This window comes from Choristoneura fumiferana, chromosome 8 (assembly GCF_025370935.1).
Source record: "Choristoneura fumiferana chromosome 8, NRCan_CFum_1, whole genome shotgun sequence".
NCBI classification, from domain to species: domain Eukaryota; kingdom Metazoa; phylum Arthropoda; class Insecta; order Lepidoptera; family Tortricidae; genus Choristoneura; species Choristoneura fumiferana.
In genome coordinates, this window is record NC_133479.1 from 17,233,087 (window position 1) to 17,248,414 (window position 15,328).

At 39.0% G+C, this 15,328-nt stretch overlaps 1 protein-coding gene across 1 annotated transcript in view; it reads right to left on the reverse strand.

Moving 5' to 3' along the window:
• Positions 1–632: 632 nt before the first annotated feature.
• Positions 633–15,328, reverse strand: part of LOC141430662 (peptide transporter family 1-like) — a 28,181-nt gene continuing 13,485 nt past the window's right edge. Inside the window, exons 8-14 of the mRNA XM_074091472.1 lie at positions 12,276–12,401; positions 10,675–10,797; positions 9,702–10,015; positions 7,697–7,916; positions 6,721–6,807; positions 4,060–4,209; positions 633–1,678 (exon numbers count right to left, since the gene is read on the reverse strand). Of these exons, the coding sequence (XP_073947573.1) occupies positions 1,496–1,678; positions 4,060–4,209; positions 6,721–6,807; positions 7,697–7,916; positions 9,702–10,015; positions 10,675–10,797; positions 12,276–12,401 (1,203 nt within the window). The 3' untranslated portion in view covers positions 633–1,495. The remainder of the gene's footprint in view (positions 1,679–4,059; positions 4,210–6,720; positions 6,808–7,696; positions 7,917–9,701; positions 10,016–10,674; positions 10,798–12,275; positions 12,402–15,328) is intronic.

Below are 15,328 nucleotides of genomic sequence, written 5' to 3' on the forward strand. Positions count from 1 at the left end.
TAAAAGCTACTAGCTACTAGTGTGTGCTAGCTAGTATGTTTAAATGATAGTTTCATACTTTCTTCTTTCCTGTATCGCCCAAACAATAGGTACAAACAGTCTTTATATATTTCACGATTTTTAGTGTGAATAATATAAGATACAATAGTTTAATGTCAACTGCTCATCACTTTTTACGAAAGATTGCTTTTTCCGATGCAGAGACGTTCATTATTCAAGACTCCTGGTGTTTCACCACCCGTTCCATTTCACCATATGCATTACGAAGAGCATAAATTGCTTAGCAAGCAACTGTGTTAAAGTAATTGAAATTCAACCCGTGAGGTATATAGTCAAGTGCAAAGATATCGACACGGCTAATGTTGGACTCCGTTGGGTTCGAATTCCGTCCGGGGCACCCAAAAGTTGTAAATTTAAATTTTGAGGTTACTACTCATTCTCACAATCTAGTGAGTATTTTTTCTCAAGATAGGTACCACGATTGTGTACATCAGCGTTATGTCTTAATAAATCACAAAACAGACAGTGAGGTTTCCAGGGAGCATGACATACATAAAGTTTTTTTTTTATACAATCTTAGATTCTATGAGCAAACGTACTGCTGCCAAAAAAAACAAATGATATTAGAATATGTATAATTATAATAATATTCGTCTCTTAAGATTAGTAGGTAAATATTCACTTTTGATTGTAACTCAAAATCATAAATTAACTAAATTAAGAAAATACGCATTATTTACAACCCTGCGTATTGTTTAATTAACATTTAATTCTGTTATCACATCTAGTTATAAATATTAACGTTATCTCAAAGTCTACAACAATTCATTAACAGTTTTTCCTTTAACTTTTAGGTAGGACAGATTACATAGTATTTTTTTCAAAGGCAGGTTTGTATGGTAACGTTTAATTATTTTTGCCTAATGCAGAATCTACTCTCTGAATACGAAAAATATGAACTTCACTTAAATCTTTCATTCTCACTACACGAAAAAAGCGAAAGATAGGATTATAACGATTCAAAGTTTGAAATCCATTTCGATTTGCCTGTAACAAATAGTTTCTGTAAAAGGAAAAAAATGCACAAAGACCTGCGTTGTTTTTCAATATTGTGAATTTTTTTCGTTAGGTATCTTAACAAAAGCAGTAAGTTATTAATGGAAATCCTAAACCTAATTACTTACCTAGTACTTAAAAAATATTTTTGTACATTTATATTTCAGGAATAAATATTTTATTAAAATTATAAATAAATTTCTATACAATTATTGTAAGTTCAGGACTTCATGACATACGAAACGACGGTTGAAAATTATAGGTCGTAGACTGTGGTCGTACTACGTTACCTTACACTCAATATCGGAAGAGCCACACGGTGTCGTTTCCTGACCTATACATATACCAGATTCAATGAACTGAGAAAATAAAGAATACATTACATAATTTTATTTTACAATTATATAGATATTTTAACACATTAATTCTGAGATCACACCTAATGGTCTAATAAGTCTTCAGCCTGTTTCACCTGCAGGTAAAGTACTTCGCTGTTGCTTCTGCACTTTTTCTGAGGAAGCTCCTCCTCCTCGAGAGGCCCGAAGTGATACCCTCGGGCCATGAAGTGGAACAGCAATATGGATGAGAACATGAGGCCTGTGTACACGAAGAATTGGGTCTCCTGGGGAAAACAAGCAAACAGGTCAGTTCAAACCAAGACCACCACAAAAACGACGTACCTATAGGCATAAGTATTGTGGCTACTTTTTCCTTCTCTGTCTATCGCATAAGTCGTATTCATTTGCACGCAGCACGTGTACCTACTGTAAAAACTTTAACAACTGAAATCAGCGTAATTTTAAACGAAATAGTAAGTAAAGATATTGGCTGAATCTGTGTTTGACAAGCAGTATTAATTCTATTTGTTTAAAGTTTCTAAGGACCCGTTTATATGCGATCTGTCTTTGACATTATCAAGTTATGAGAGAACAAATGCAAAATTATAAAGAAAGGGGCTATTATCCAGATTTTACAACGATTTCCAGCATAATTTTCTTCATCTATACATATTTTGGCAAATGAAACTGGGCCTGAGAAATAATATTTAAATAACCCTCCTTCTTCGCAGTCGGATAAAAAATACAGTATGACATTGCGCATTTCCCAACTATGAGGGTAGTTAAAAAAATCTGTCACAAACACAGCGATCGCATGTATGAGGGCTATCGCGAATGAATTCGCCACTAGAGGCGCTAGTGTAGCGAGAGGTCTCCGAAATGTCAAATGTTACTGTTTTTGGGTGAGCTAAGCTGATTTATTTATAATTAGAATAATTTTGTGAATATTTTGCAATACCTGAAATTAATTATGGCAATTATGCATTACGGGACAATGACATTGTGTTTTGAGAAAGTTTTGTCTTTTGGAAACCTTTGTCCTCTTTTTTTCCGAACAAAACGAGACTACGCAATACGCAGCATGCTCGGTATTTTTATGGTACGGTTTTAAGGTATTAAATACGATTTAAATGTAAATTTTGTTTTCACGCCAGAAATAACAAACTAACCACTATACTTCAGGCAGGACCCTTGTCTACAGTGGCGCCAGCTGGTGAGCGCGAAAACGGTAGCCCTCAAGATAGCGCATTTACACAATCGTGTTCGCCATTCGCGACAAACTTGGACGAAACATTCGTATTGGCTCTGTGCACGACATCAGCGCCACCTAGCGTCCTCAACTTTGGTGGCTCTGATGCTCTGACGTTTTGAAATGAGGGCTATCGTTTTTTGTCTCACTAGATGGCGCACTGTTGCGTGAGGTTTTTAAGTATGGCTTTCAAAGTCTGTTATTACGGGCGTGAAAACAAAGTTTAGATTAAAATCATATTTAATACACCTTAAAACCGTACCGTAAAAATATCGAGCATGCCACAGTGTTGCATAGTCCCCGTTTTGTTCGGAAAAAAGGGAGGACAAAGGTTTCCGAAAGGCAAAACTGTCTCAAAACACAGACATTCATAGATATGCGAAGTTTACATGTCATTAATTTGAGGTTTTAAGTCCATAAAGTCCAGTATGTCTTTGATATAAAACGTCACTTAATAAATACGATGACCACAACAATGACTGACGGAATGTCGCCACTCGCCAGTGTTCGGAAATCGTCGTAAAGTGTCTCTTTCCATAGACCGCTGTGCAATCTTTATCACAGGGTACTGTAATACCATATGAAAGAATTGAATTGAATTTGCCGCGATTTTGCAGGTTCAGCTTTCATTTGCCAGATTCTTACCTATACCTATACTCTGTCCTGTGTACTTCTCAACACAAAATCTATTAAACAGACGGTCAAAGACAATGTCGGTTCTAGTTTGTGATTTAGTTGACTTATAGTTGAACTAAGCATCGTTAATAACACTAATGGCTTTTGTTTTAAGCAATACCAACTTGAACTTAACAAATACACATAGTTACGCAAGTCACGAGAAATGTCCTATAGATTATAGGTACGAAAATGTAAAATTTTCATGTTCTTAATCTAAATTATGAAATTAAATAATAAATATCATGGGAAATAAATAAATAAGTCCATGGGGACGACACCAAATCTAATCTAAACGATATTTTTTTGTATACTTTATATGGGTATGTTCATTATATTAATTATCACCTTGTACAGGACATGATAATACGGTATTTGACTATTTTGTATATGTTTTAAAAATTAAGCTACACAATGCCTGTTATCGAATAGAGAAACAATTTTTAAGCTACCTTTACAAATAACAAAGTTAGAAAGGTTTGAAATTCAAGATTAGACAGAGAAAGACATACTGGCCATACTTGCTGCATAGAAAAGCGTTTGAGAAAAAGACAGGTATAATGATTTTTCAAAAAATCACTATAAATCCAATTTTCAACCGATTTCAGTTTTCTCTTCGCTAAACACTGTCTGTACATCTATATTTTCATAATAATATTAAGATATGGCAAATTCAGGAGTTGTCAAATACGGTATTATATTCATGAGTTGTCAAATAGTGTTGTAGTTGACAGAACTGACTTGTTTATAGTTGACGAAGATGCGTGTGACGATGATGATGATGATGTTTCCCACGGCTTCCGTCAGTAACCAAATAGCTGTCATCACTGCCTTCATGCTGTCGGGTGCTTCTTTGAACGCGAACTCGTTGCCAGTCACGCCAAACAGAACCTGAAGAATGCGTAGTGGAAGTACCTACTCAATCAATGCTTTATTGAATCAGCTTAGAATATAGAATGGAGCTTAGGCGTATATATTGTGTCCACCCCAGTATGGTCCAGTGCCCACCCCAGCAGGGCTACTACGAAAGTCAAAACTCGAAGTTCGTTTCGTGCGGTCCCTTTGGCACTTATACTATTTAACACGAGAGCGAGAGGGACGGTACGACACGAACTTCGAGTTTCGAGTTTCGTAGTAGCCCTGCAGGATGTTTGGGCTACCAATTCGAAATTCTATAATACTGATATCTTCACACAAAAATCATGCCAGTCAGGGGCCAGGCACTCTGGAATGAACTATCGCCTGCGGTATTCCCGGACCGATATGACCTTCAAGTTTTCAAGAAAAGAGCGTACTCCTACCTTAAAGGCCGGCAACGCACTTATGACTCTTCTGGTGTTGCAGGTGTCCATGGGCGACGGTAATCGCTTACCATCAGGCGATCCGCCTGCTCGTTTGCCCCCTATACCATAAAAATAACCCTAGATACGCCAATGTTGCGGAGGTCCATATCAATGAACTAAAACAATTAATTTGCTCAGTTTGTTAATCGCGGGTGAGCAAAGTATTTTTTCAGTTCCCTCAATGCTTTCAAAAGTTTCAAATTGCACTCAATTAGACTTTTCCCGCGGGTTTACACGCGTAAATGCTCTTATACATAAACACGATATGACGTCGCGTGGAATATTGCGGTTGAAATCCACGGTTTTTTTAACTTCACGCTTTTTGTACTTCTTTTTACGGTTTTCCGTTGCGTTGTTTTTTTTTACTTATACCGTAACTAGAATACTTACAATAAGTACAATACAATACAATACAATACAGTAACTCTTTATTGCACACCAACACAGTAAGCAGTACAGAAAACACAGGTATATACTCCTTCCTTCCTTACCTTACCTTCATTGAATAACCCCAAAAACCTCCCTTCAATAAACTTGAAAATCCCTACATCCTCAGACACTTAGATTTCATTCTAAGTATTTTTTGAAACAACATTATTTAAATTCCTCAAATAAAACGGACCTTTCGTTGAATAAATAGAGCATCACAGTCCCTTGCCGTAACAGAGCGGCTATTCTGGGCACTTTCGAGTTTAATTTTTAAAATGGTGGGCTTGGGTAATTGCACCCCCTAATTTATTCACTAGGCTGTGCATCCAGCAAAGCTGCGGGAAGTAGCTGAGCGGTATGAAATTGGATTGTGAAGCTGTGAAACTGTATGCGGAAAAGCGATGCCAAGACGCTGAATCTTTTCAGATAAGAAGAGAGAAAGAGAGAGAGAGAGAGAGACATTTATTTATATAGATAGGTACGTTAGTCTTGTGTTATACTAGACTTTCACCTATCTAAATATACTCGTACATATACCTACCAAATTTCAAAAAATTCTGGTATGGCTGGATGAATCAATTTTTATATAGGTATAGGTATACATTTTTTTTTATAAGTCGTGGTAGCGTAGTAGTTTGATCTAAAGGTAGCCTCTAGTAGAGGGTTGTGGGTTCCCGGGCTCGCCCTCAGAGTTTATCGGAATTTATGTGCGAAATTACATTTTAAATTTTACCATGGGCTTGTGAAGGAAAACGACGTGATAAAACCGAAACACAATTGTTTATTCGATGGTGTGTGTGAAGTTCCCAATCCGCACTGGGCTTGTGTGGGAACCACGGCTCAAGCACTCTCATCGGAGAGGCTGCCCTGCAATGGGGCTTATAATAGCCTGAGATGATGATGATAAATTTACATAAAGACCTCGCAGCTTTGATGGATATGCAGCCTTACATAAGGGTTTACAACGTTGTCGGGTAATAGAGGAGAGGTAATTCGGTAACAATTAGGGTAAGAACAGAAGCATGTTTCAACGTGTCTCTTAAACGAAGTAGACTACGGAAACTTTAAAATTCTGTGTTTAGGTAAAACTACACGTGAAAAGGTTACCATACCAACATTAGCTCGAAGAAATTGCAAGTTGAAGTGGCAATGGACGGGCCACATGGCTCGAAGAACAGATAACCGTTGGGGGAGAAAAGTCCTCGAGTGGCGACCACGAACCGGAAGGCGATGCATTGGCAGACCTCCTATTAGGCGGACTGACGACATCGCGAAAGTTGCAAGCAACTGGTGGATGCAAGCGGCAAGTTCACTGTGGCATTCTAAGGGGGAGGCCTTTGTTCCATAGTAGAATCTTTTAGCTGATGATGATGACGATGACACGATAAATTTCAACAAGGCATCATTTTTATTCGATTACGCATCCTCTTAGATTGGCGACTGTAATTACTCATGACTTAGGGGCTGTTTCACCATCCATTGATTAGTGTTAACCACAAGTGTTAACTAGGCTGACGGTTAAATGTGGTGCCGTCTCTATTTGTTTTGTTCGAATAGGAGACGGCATCACATTTAACCGTCAGTTAACACTAATCAATGGATGAAACAGCCCCTTAGAGTCAAAACTTACCTCAGCTATGGAAATGATCAGGAACTGTGGTAGTAGCCACGCCATTGTGATGGAATTTGGAGCTGTCATGACCATCACCTCGGATTTCTGTTGATGAAAGGTAACTTTTAGTATAGACTTGTGTTGTGCTGTCAATGATTTTATGAGCTAACTTACATTATTCAAACTACAAACAAATCCTCTGGCCTCGTAACAAATTGATTCCTACAGGGTTAACTAATTTTAACACTCGCCTTCATCTCTCATTTGCACGTTCTATGCTCATCGCTATAAGGTAGTGCCCGCTTTGTCTACCAAATATTTACGTGCCTCGCCTTTGATACAACTAACTTTCAAGACGATTCTACCGCTAAAAATAAGGTGAATAATGACTGGATAACAGCAAAACAAAAAACAACTTCTAACAAGTGAAGTCAGATAAAAAAACAAACAAAGCTTACACGATATAAGAAATAGTACATTGTACAACGAGAGCATAAAACGAGCCATTTTACCCGAGACGTTCATATAGCCACCCGAGCCGGTACGGCGAGATAGACACGTCGAGGGGAAAATGCATTTAATGCTCGAGTTTTACACTCTGCTTTTCACTTCGATGGCGAGGAAATGGAATAGCAACAGTGAAAACAATTGTTCACTCAACACGTAAATTTTATTTTTCATGCATTACTATATAATTATATTGTTTTTAGTTTTAGTGATTGATTTTGATTGATTTGATTGATTTGATTGATTTTTAGTTTTATATAAATAAAAAATGTAAAAAATATATATAAAGAAACTTCTTTGTTTGTGGCTGTTGACACCTAATTACCTTGGTCTTAAACGAAGATTTTATTTTATGCACTAGTGCATAAAAAGTCATTTTATGTCGCCTAGATCCAGCATAAACACCAACTTTACGAGCATGAGAAGTGAAAAAATATTTTTGCCTCTCCCAAAAACAACAAAAACTTTTATCATGAATTATACTTACATATTCATCACCCACTTTATCAATCAACACTGTAAACACCCCTCCGCCGCTCATAACGACGTCGCTCATCACCATTTCATCATCCACCCACACAGAGTAAGACGAACTGAACACTTCTATTTGGGATGACACTCCTACATTTATGTAGGTTTCTATCTCACTCCGCTTTTCGTTGTAGAACTTTATATCCGTTGCATTTATCCGTCTGGTGACCAGAAATCTGAAAAGCATTTTTCATAAATAATTGGTTTTCAAGGATAATGTTCCAAGTTATATTTTATTGAAAGGTTCTTATATTTCGTGGTGCAATATTCATGAAGGTAAGATTTTTTTCAAGATTTTCATCCACACTTCTAAAACGTATCTCACACTCGGACAATAACCAAAATCCTAAGTAGAGTTCTATTTCAGGAATGTTCTAAATTAATTTCAAATTTAGTTCTTTGGTATTTTAATAATTTTAATTCCAAGTTATTTGATTAGATGAATATTAAAAAAAAATACCGGATGTGGCCTGTAATATGAGCAAATAATTGAAACATAGGTCTCACTCCTACACCTGAACCACATTAGTTCAGCGACTTTTAAAAATAATTTGTTTTTTAATTTTTATTACACTTTTAAGTTTATTCGGAGAGGCAGTGTAAAGCAAAATGCTTGATGTTTGTAACGTGATAGGCGACGTCAGTTGGTTTCTTGGATGGCGTACATTGATCATCATCATCATCATCCCAGCCTATATACGTCCCACTGCTGGGCACAGGCCTCCTCTCAGAACAAGAGTGCTTGGGCCATAGTTCCTACGCGGGCCCAGTGCGGATTGGGAACTTCGCACGCACCATTGAATCGCTTCGCAGGTTTGTGCAGGTTTCCTCACGATGTTTTCCTTCACCGCAAAGCTCGTGGTAATTTTCAAATGTAATTCCTAAATAAAAACTCAGAAGTGCGAGCCGGGGTTCGAACCCACGGCCCTTTGCTTGAGAGGCGATAGGTCAAACCACTAGGCCACCACGGCTAACATTACAGTACATTGATAGCAGTATTTAATTTGTATGAAAAAAGGAAAATTCAAAACCATTATTTTTAAAAATCGCTGAATTCAGTTTGACGAGGACGATCTGTTTTAATTTTTTGCTCGTATTATAGGCCACACCCGGTATATTTTGAAAATAAAATTAAAGTAAGTACTTATTTTCCGAAATAATAAATCGCAAATTAGCCATTTCTCCATTAATACTGTGGTGATTAATTAAACCGATATTGTGGAATAAGTATTTGTATACCCAACAAAATATTTCTAACTTTTAAAAAATTTGGGGTGTAACAAAAAGCGTCTTATTGTTAGAGTATTGAGTATGTCGAATACTCATAAACTTGACTCAACGGAAGTCAATCTAGCCATTTCAATTCAGCACCCAACAACTAACAGAATATCGGCTATACCTACGGACATTCAATAAAAGCCAAAGCCCGATCGTGGTATATTAGCACCCGAATTCTGGCCAACCGTTTCCGGCCACAAAGGCGTCGCTTCCGGTCTATTTCGTTCAGAAATCACGGCCTTATTTCCGGTCAGCCTCAGGACTACACTTGAGAGATTTCGGAAACAAGTGTAAGGGATTATTCGGGATTGTAGGATGATAAACTTATTGTAAGAAGGGACTTAGTACGAGCCTTTCTTTGCGTAGTGAAATGAAAAAGGTTTTAGGTCGGTTTATTTTGCTACAGCAAACGGCGATGGGTCGTTGTGTTTTGATTTAATATTGGATTTATGCTATTGGGCCAAGATTGGGACCATGCAAAAAAAGCTTTATAGTCGGTAAGTAAAATTTTCGTAGTTGGTCAATGCAAAGTTTTTGTTTCTGGGTTGTGTTCATTTTAATTTATAAAGTTAAGTACCTACTACATACAACTCTTTTAAAACTTCAAAGCTTCTGTACTCCTCCATGTTACATTTTATTTTAATATATAATAAATAATACCGCAAGCAATAAAATAAACTTACCTCACCACGGGCAATCCAGATTTACTCTTATCCAAATTATCGAAAAATCCATGCACTTCATCTCCATCTAGGAAATAAGAATTCGCTCTCTCCTCTGCTAGCGGAAAGACCTCATTTCTCGGTGTGATACATCCTCCACTAAGCTCAAACGCGATATTGTCACGTCCATGAACTCTAAAGTCTTTTTTAACGTAATGTGAATGGGCTGGTATGGTATAAGTGATATTATCGTTGTGTATTGCTACGTTGCATGGGTTGCCGTTAAAAATTCTCAATTGTGCTAGTCCCACTGTCGGTAGTTGAGGGTACGTTGTCTGTAAGAAATTCATGTATAAATATTTATATAAAATACTGAGAAAGAACAAAAGAGCATAGTATTAGGCAGCTGCAGCATAGAGATATCATACTCGTATGTGTTTTGCATTGAAAGAAGTTTAGGATGATACGTATGAAACCAAAAACAGTTCAAAACTAAAATTAGTCTTATAGTTGAATATGATATTGTTCGTAAGCCAAATCAGATTTGTAACTCTGTCAGTCTGATCAGTTTGTAACTCTTTCTCAGTGAGTAATACTTCTAACCAAAGATTTCAGATACGGGAAATTTGAACAGCAAAACATTTTAACGCTTCTCAAGATATAAACTTTCTAGGACCTCGTTCGCAGAAACGTTTCTAGAAACTTTAATTTTTCTTAAATTTTCTTCTATTTTGGTAAAAAGTTCTTTCAACCGGAATTTCCTAAATTTAAGAGAACCTTCAAGACTTTTATTACTTTTAGAATCACCAAAAACCACCTAATGTAAAATTGATGTTACGGTTCCTATAGACGATAAAACACTTTTTTGACAAAGGACTTTCAAAATGGTTCCAAATCAATGATTGTGCTCTCACAAGAATTAGGAAATTCAATACTTATGCTTCTGTTCTTTTACAAACACATTATTGCATTACAATTTAATTACTTTGCATACCTTTAAGTAAATCTCCACGAGGCCTGACACTATGAACGCAAGGCCGGCCAAAATTCCACCCAGAGTCAGCTTGTGAAGGGGGTTCACTAGTATATTGCGTTTCTCACAAAACGGATAGACATACTGCAATAAATAAGAACTGTAAGTATACATATAACTTACGTGTGAAGATGGTTTGTATGACTGATTCTTATACTTGTGCTATTGACATATATGATACAAATCCTTACTAATATTATAAATGCGAAGTGTGTGTGTTTGTATGTTTGTCCGTCTTTCGCACGTCGAAACGGAGCGACGGATCGGCGTGATTTTTGGCATAGAGATAGTTGGTCAGAGAGTGACATAGGCTACTCTTTATCCCGGAGAAATGCACAGTTCCCGAGGGAACAGCGCACGACAACCGAATTCCACGCGGACGAAGCCGCGGACAAAAGCTAATATACTAATAAGACTGTTGATAAGTAACACATTTCTTTTAAGTCGCTCCACTCTTGACAGAATGGTCATGGTCCTCGGATAAAGTTCAGCAGTGAACCTTCACGACGATGGGTGACACTCTTTACCGGCCAGGAAAATACCGACATGGAAATGCCGACCCTGTTTTTCGTGTATTTTCGAATTTCGGAGTAGGCTCTCTAATATTATAAATGCGAAAGTTTGTGAGTGAGCGAGTGAATATGTTTGTTACTCCTTCACGCTGAAACGGCTGAACGGATTTAGATGAAATTTGGTAAGTAGATAGCTGAACATCTGGAATAAAACATAGGCTACTTTTTATCTCGATATTCCCACAGGATAGGGATAAAATCTCGAAACAACAACCGCTGGAAATTTGACATGATTGTTTTTAATGTAGGTAACGTCAATGAAAACCACGATTTAATTTTCGGGAATTCCCACGGGAATTTTTAAAAATCCCGAAATTTCAATTCAGCTGCTGGATCTAACGATTTACGTGTGCGAAGCCGCGGGTAAACGCTAGTATAGAATAGAGTGCTGCTGCCCACGCTCACATCCAGCAGGGCTACTACGAAACTCGAAACTCGAAGTTCATGTCGTGCGGTCCCTCTGACACTTATACTATTTAAGAATTTAATTATAATGTCGCTTATACTTTTAAATTAGTTTAGTATTAAGAAAACTGTCAATATTATCATTGTTTAATTTGGAATAACCTTTTGAAGTTGATTAAATTATATCTAAATATATTAGAATTATTTTGCCTGAAACACAGGGAATCCTAGTTCAGGCATTTCTTGTAAATATTTATTTTACAGTATGTTTTAGTTCTTAAGTTAAATATGATGTGAAATGAGTTTTTGAATAAATTATTATTAATATTATTAATACGAGAGCGAGAGGGACGTTACGATACGAACTTCGAGTTTCGATTTTTAGTCGCCTTTTACAACACCCTCGGTAAGAGATGAGTCCATTTTATTCTAAACCTACAGCATGGACAAGTTATACAATTAGAGGCCGTATTGCCTAACGATCGCAATGAAATTACAGATTTCGCATACAAAAACTTTAATTTATTGCGATCGCGAGCGTCAGAAGCATCAGGTAATACGGCCTCAGAACTAAATAAAGCTTACCTTTTGAGAAATTGGTATTAAAATTAGAATGAAAATTGGCGCCATGACTTGGAGCTGGTCCGGTTTAACGGTGAGGAAACCGAGTTTGCCGTTCATCTTAGTCGCTTGCAACGTCCACCGAGAACCCTGCAACCAAAAGTATTTAGTCCAACACTTAATAGGCTGTGATCTGTCGTAAGAAATCAACAAAGAGCTGAGGCCGTATTGCCTAATGTTTCTGATGCTCGCGATCGCAATCAAATGACAGTTTTTGTATGCGAAATCTGTCATTTGATTGCGATCGCGAGCACCAGAAGCGTTAGGCAATACGGCCTCTGAGGCCTTATGGTCTAAACCACCTGAAACCACAACCGTTTTCACTACTGCTTTCTGTCACTCGGTATAAGACGAAGGTAGAGAGAGATGGTGAATGCGTTCGCGATCGTCAGTGCATTAGATTAGACAATACGGCCTCGCCAATGAAATCAGCTTTGCAATAACTTACAATGTGACAAATCTTTCTAAACACCTTTCCATTGATGACAATTTGGCACAGCACACGCGGCGGATAAAGATTTTAGGAATAAATGTTGCAGGTGGTAGGACCTTGCACAAGGTCCGCCCAGATTGCTACCACCATCTTGCTCGCTAACCCTGCCGTGAAGCAGCAGTGCTTGCTCTGTTGTGTTTCGGCGTGGAGAGTAAGACAGCCGGTGAAATTACTGGCATTTGAGGTATCCCATCTTAAGCCTTTAGGTTTGCAACGCATCTGCAATACCCCTGGTGTTGCAGATGTTTATAGGCGGTGGTGATCTCTTACCATCAGGAGACCCACTTGCTCGTTTGCCATCCAATCGAGTAAAAAAAGGAAAATGTAGGTTTTAATCGATTTTAAAGCTGCACTTTTTATATCAGACATTATTTTCTATGGGATCATGGCGTTGGTAGATGCGGCGAAATAATCTGGAGCTCATTAGTCGCGAAGAAAATGTCCAACTCAATGGTTTTTATTTTTAGTGCTAGGTAGATATTTCAAGATTTTAGTTGAAAATGACTTAGTAATTTCTCTCTAAAGGCAAACCCAAAGATAAAAGGGTCACGTAGCTGGGGATAATTGTTATTCCGGCGTTTTAACCGCCATCACAGTCGTGCCCGCAATATTGACGAAATGGATGACCAGCATAGACTCTTGATAAGCCCCGGGTCACTGATTGCCTTAATTTGTAGTGCCAGCTCCTTCCGCCTAAGTACGGCGGTAACATCAATAACTTTAAGCTAAAAGAGAATAACTTAGTATTGTCGAGATAGATCAGAAGAATTAGATCATCATGAATTTTTGAGCCACTGAGAAATACTGTTCATCACAAGGCTCAGTTTCATTGGATGATAACTCGATCGACATACAGCGTGCGGTGTCTCCCTGCAGGCGGCATAACGACTACTGAAACTCATAAGTCGATAACTCGGTCGACATACAGCTTGTGGAGACTCGCAGGCGGTATGACGACTAGTGAAACTCATAAGCCGATAACTCGGTCGACATACAGCTTGTGGAGACTCGCAGGCGGTATGACGACTAGTGAAACTCATAAGTCGATAACTCGGTCGACATACAGCTTGTGGAGACTCGCAGGCGGTATGACGACTAGTGAAACTCAAGTCGATAACTCGGTCGACATACAGCTTGCGGAGACTCGCAGGCGGTATGACGACTAGTGAAACTCAAGTCGATAACTCGGTCGACATACAGCTTGTGGAGACTCGCAGGTGGTATGACGACTAGTGAAACTCAAGTCGATAACTCGGTCGACATACAGCTTGTGGAGACTCGCAGGCGGTATGACGACTAGTGAAACTCATAAGTCGATAACTCGGTCGACATACAGCTTGTGGAGACTCGCAGGTGGTATGACGACTAGTGAAACTCATAAGTCGATAACTCGGTCGACATACAGCTTGCGGAGACTCGCAGGCGGTATGACGACTAGTGAAACTCATAAGTCGATAACTCGGTCGACATACAGCTTGTGGAGACTCGCAGGCGGTATGACGACTAGTGAAACTCATAAGTCGATAACTCGGTCGACATACAGCTTGTGGAGACTCGCAGGCGGTATGACGACTAGTGAAACTCATAAGTCGATAACTCGGTCGACATACAGCTTGTGGAGACTCGCAGGCGGTATGACGACTAGTGAAACTCATAAGTCGATAACTCGGTCGACATACAGCTTGCGGAGACTCGCAGGCGGTATGACGACTAGTGAAACTCATAAGTCGATAACTCGGTCGACATACAGCTTGTGGAGACTCGCAGGCGGTATGACGACTAGTGAAACTCATAAGTCGATAACTCGGTCGACATACAGCTTGTGGAGACTCGCAGGCGGTATGACGACTAGTGAAACTCAAGTCGATAACTCGGTCGACATACAGCTTGTGGAGACTCGCAGGCGGTATGACGACTAGTGAAACTCATAAGTCGATAACTCGGTCGACATACAGCTTGCGGAGACTCGCAGGCGGTATGACGACTAGTGAAACTCATAAGTCGATAACTCGGTCGACATACAGCTTGCGGAGACTCGCAGGCGGTATGACGACTAGTGAAACTCATAAGTCGATAACTCGGTCGACATACAGCTTGCGGAGACTCGCAGGCGACTAGTAAACTCATAAGTCGATAACTCGGTCGACATACAGCTTGTGGAGACTCGCAGGCGGTATGACGACTAGTGAAACTCATAAGTCGATAACTCGGTCGACATACAGCTTGTGGAGACTCGCAGGCGGTATGACGACTAGTGAAACTCATAAGTCGATAACTCGGTCGACATACAGCTTGCGGAGACTCGCAGGTGGTATGACGACTAGTGAAACTCATAAGTCGATAACTCGGTCGACATACAGCTTGTGGAGACTCGCAGGCGGTATGACGACTAGTGAAACTCATAAGTCGATAACTCGGTCGACATACAGCTTGTGGAGACTCGCAGGCGGTATGACGACTAGTGAAACCCGATTGCAAGCCCTATGGCATGCGCTATGGAAGTCTCCCGTACCCCGCATGCGGG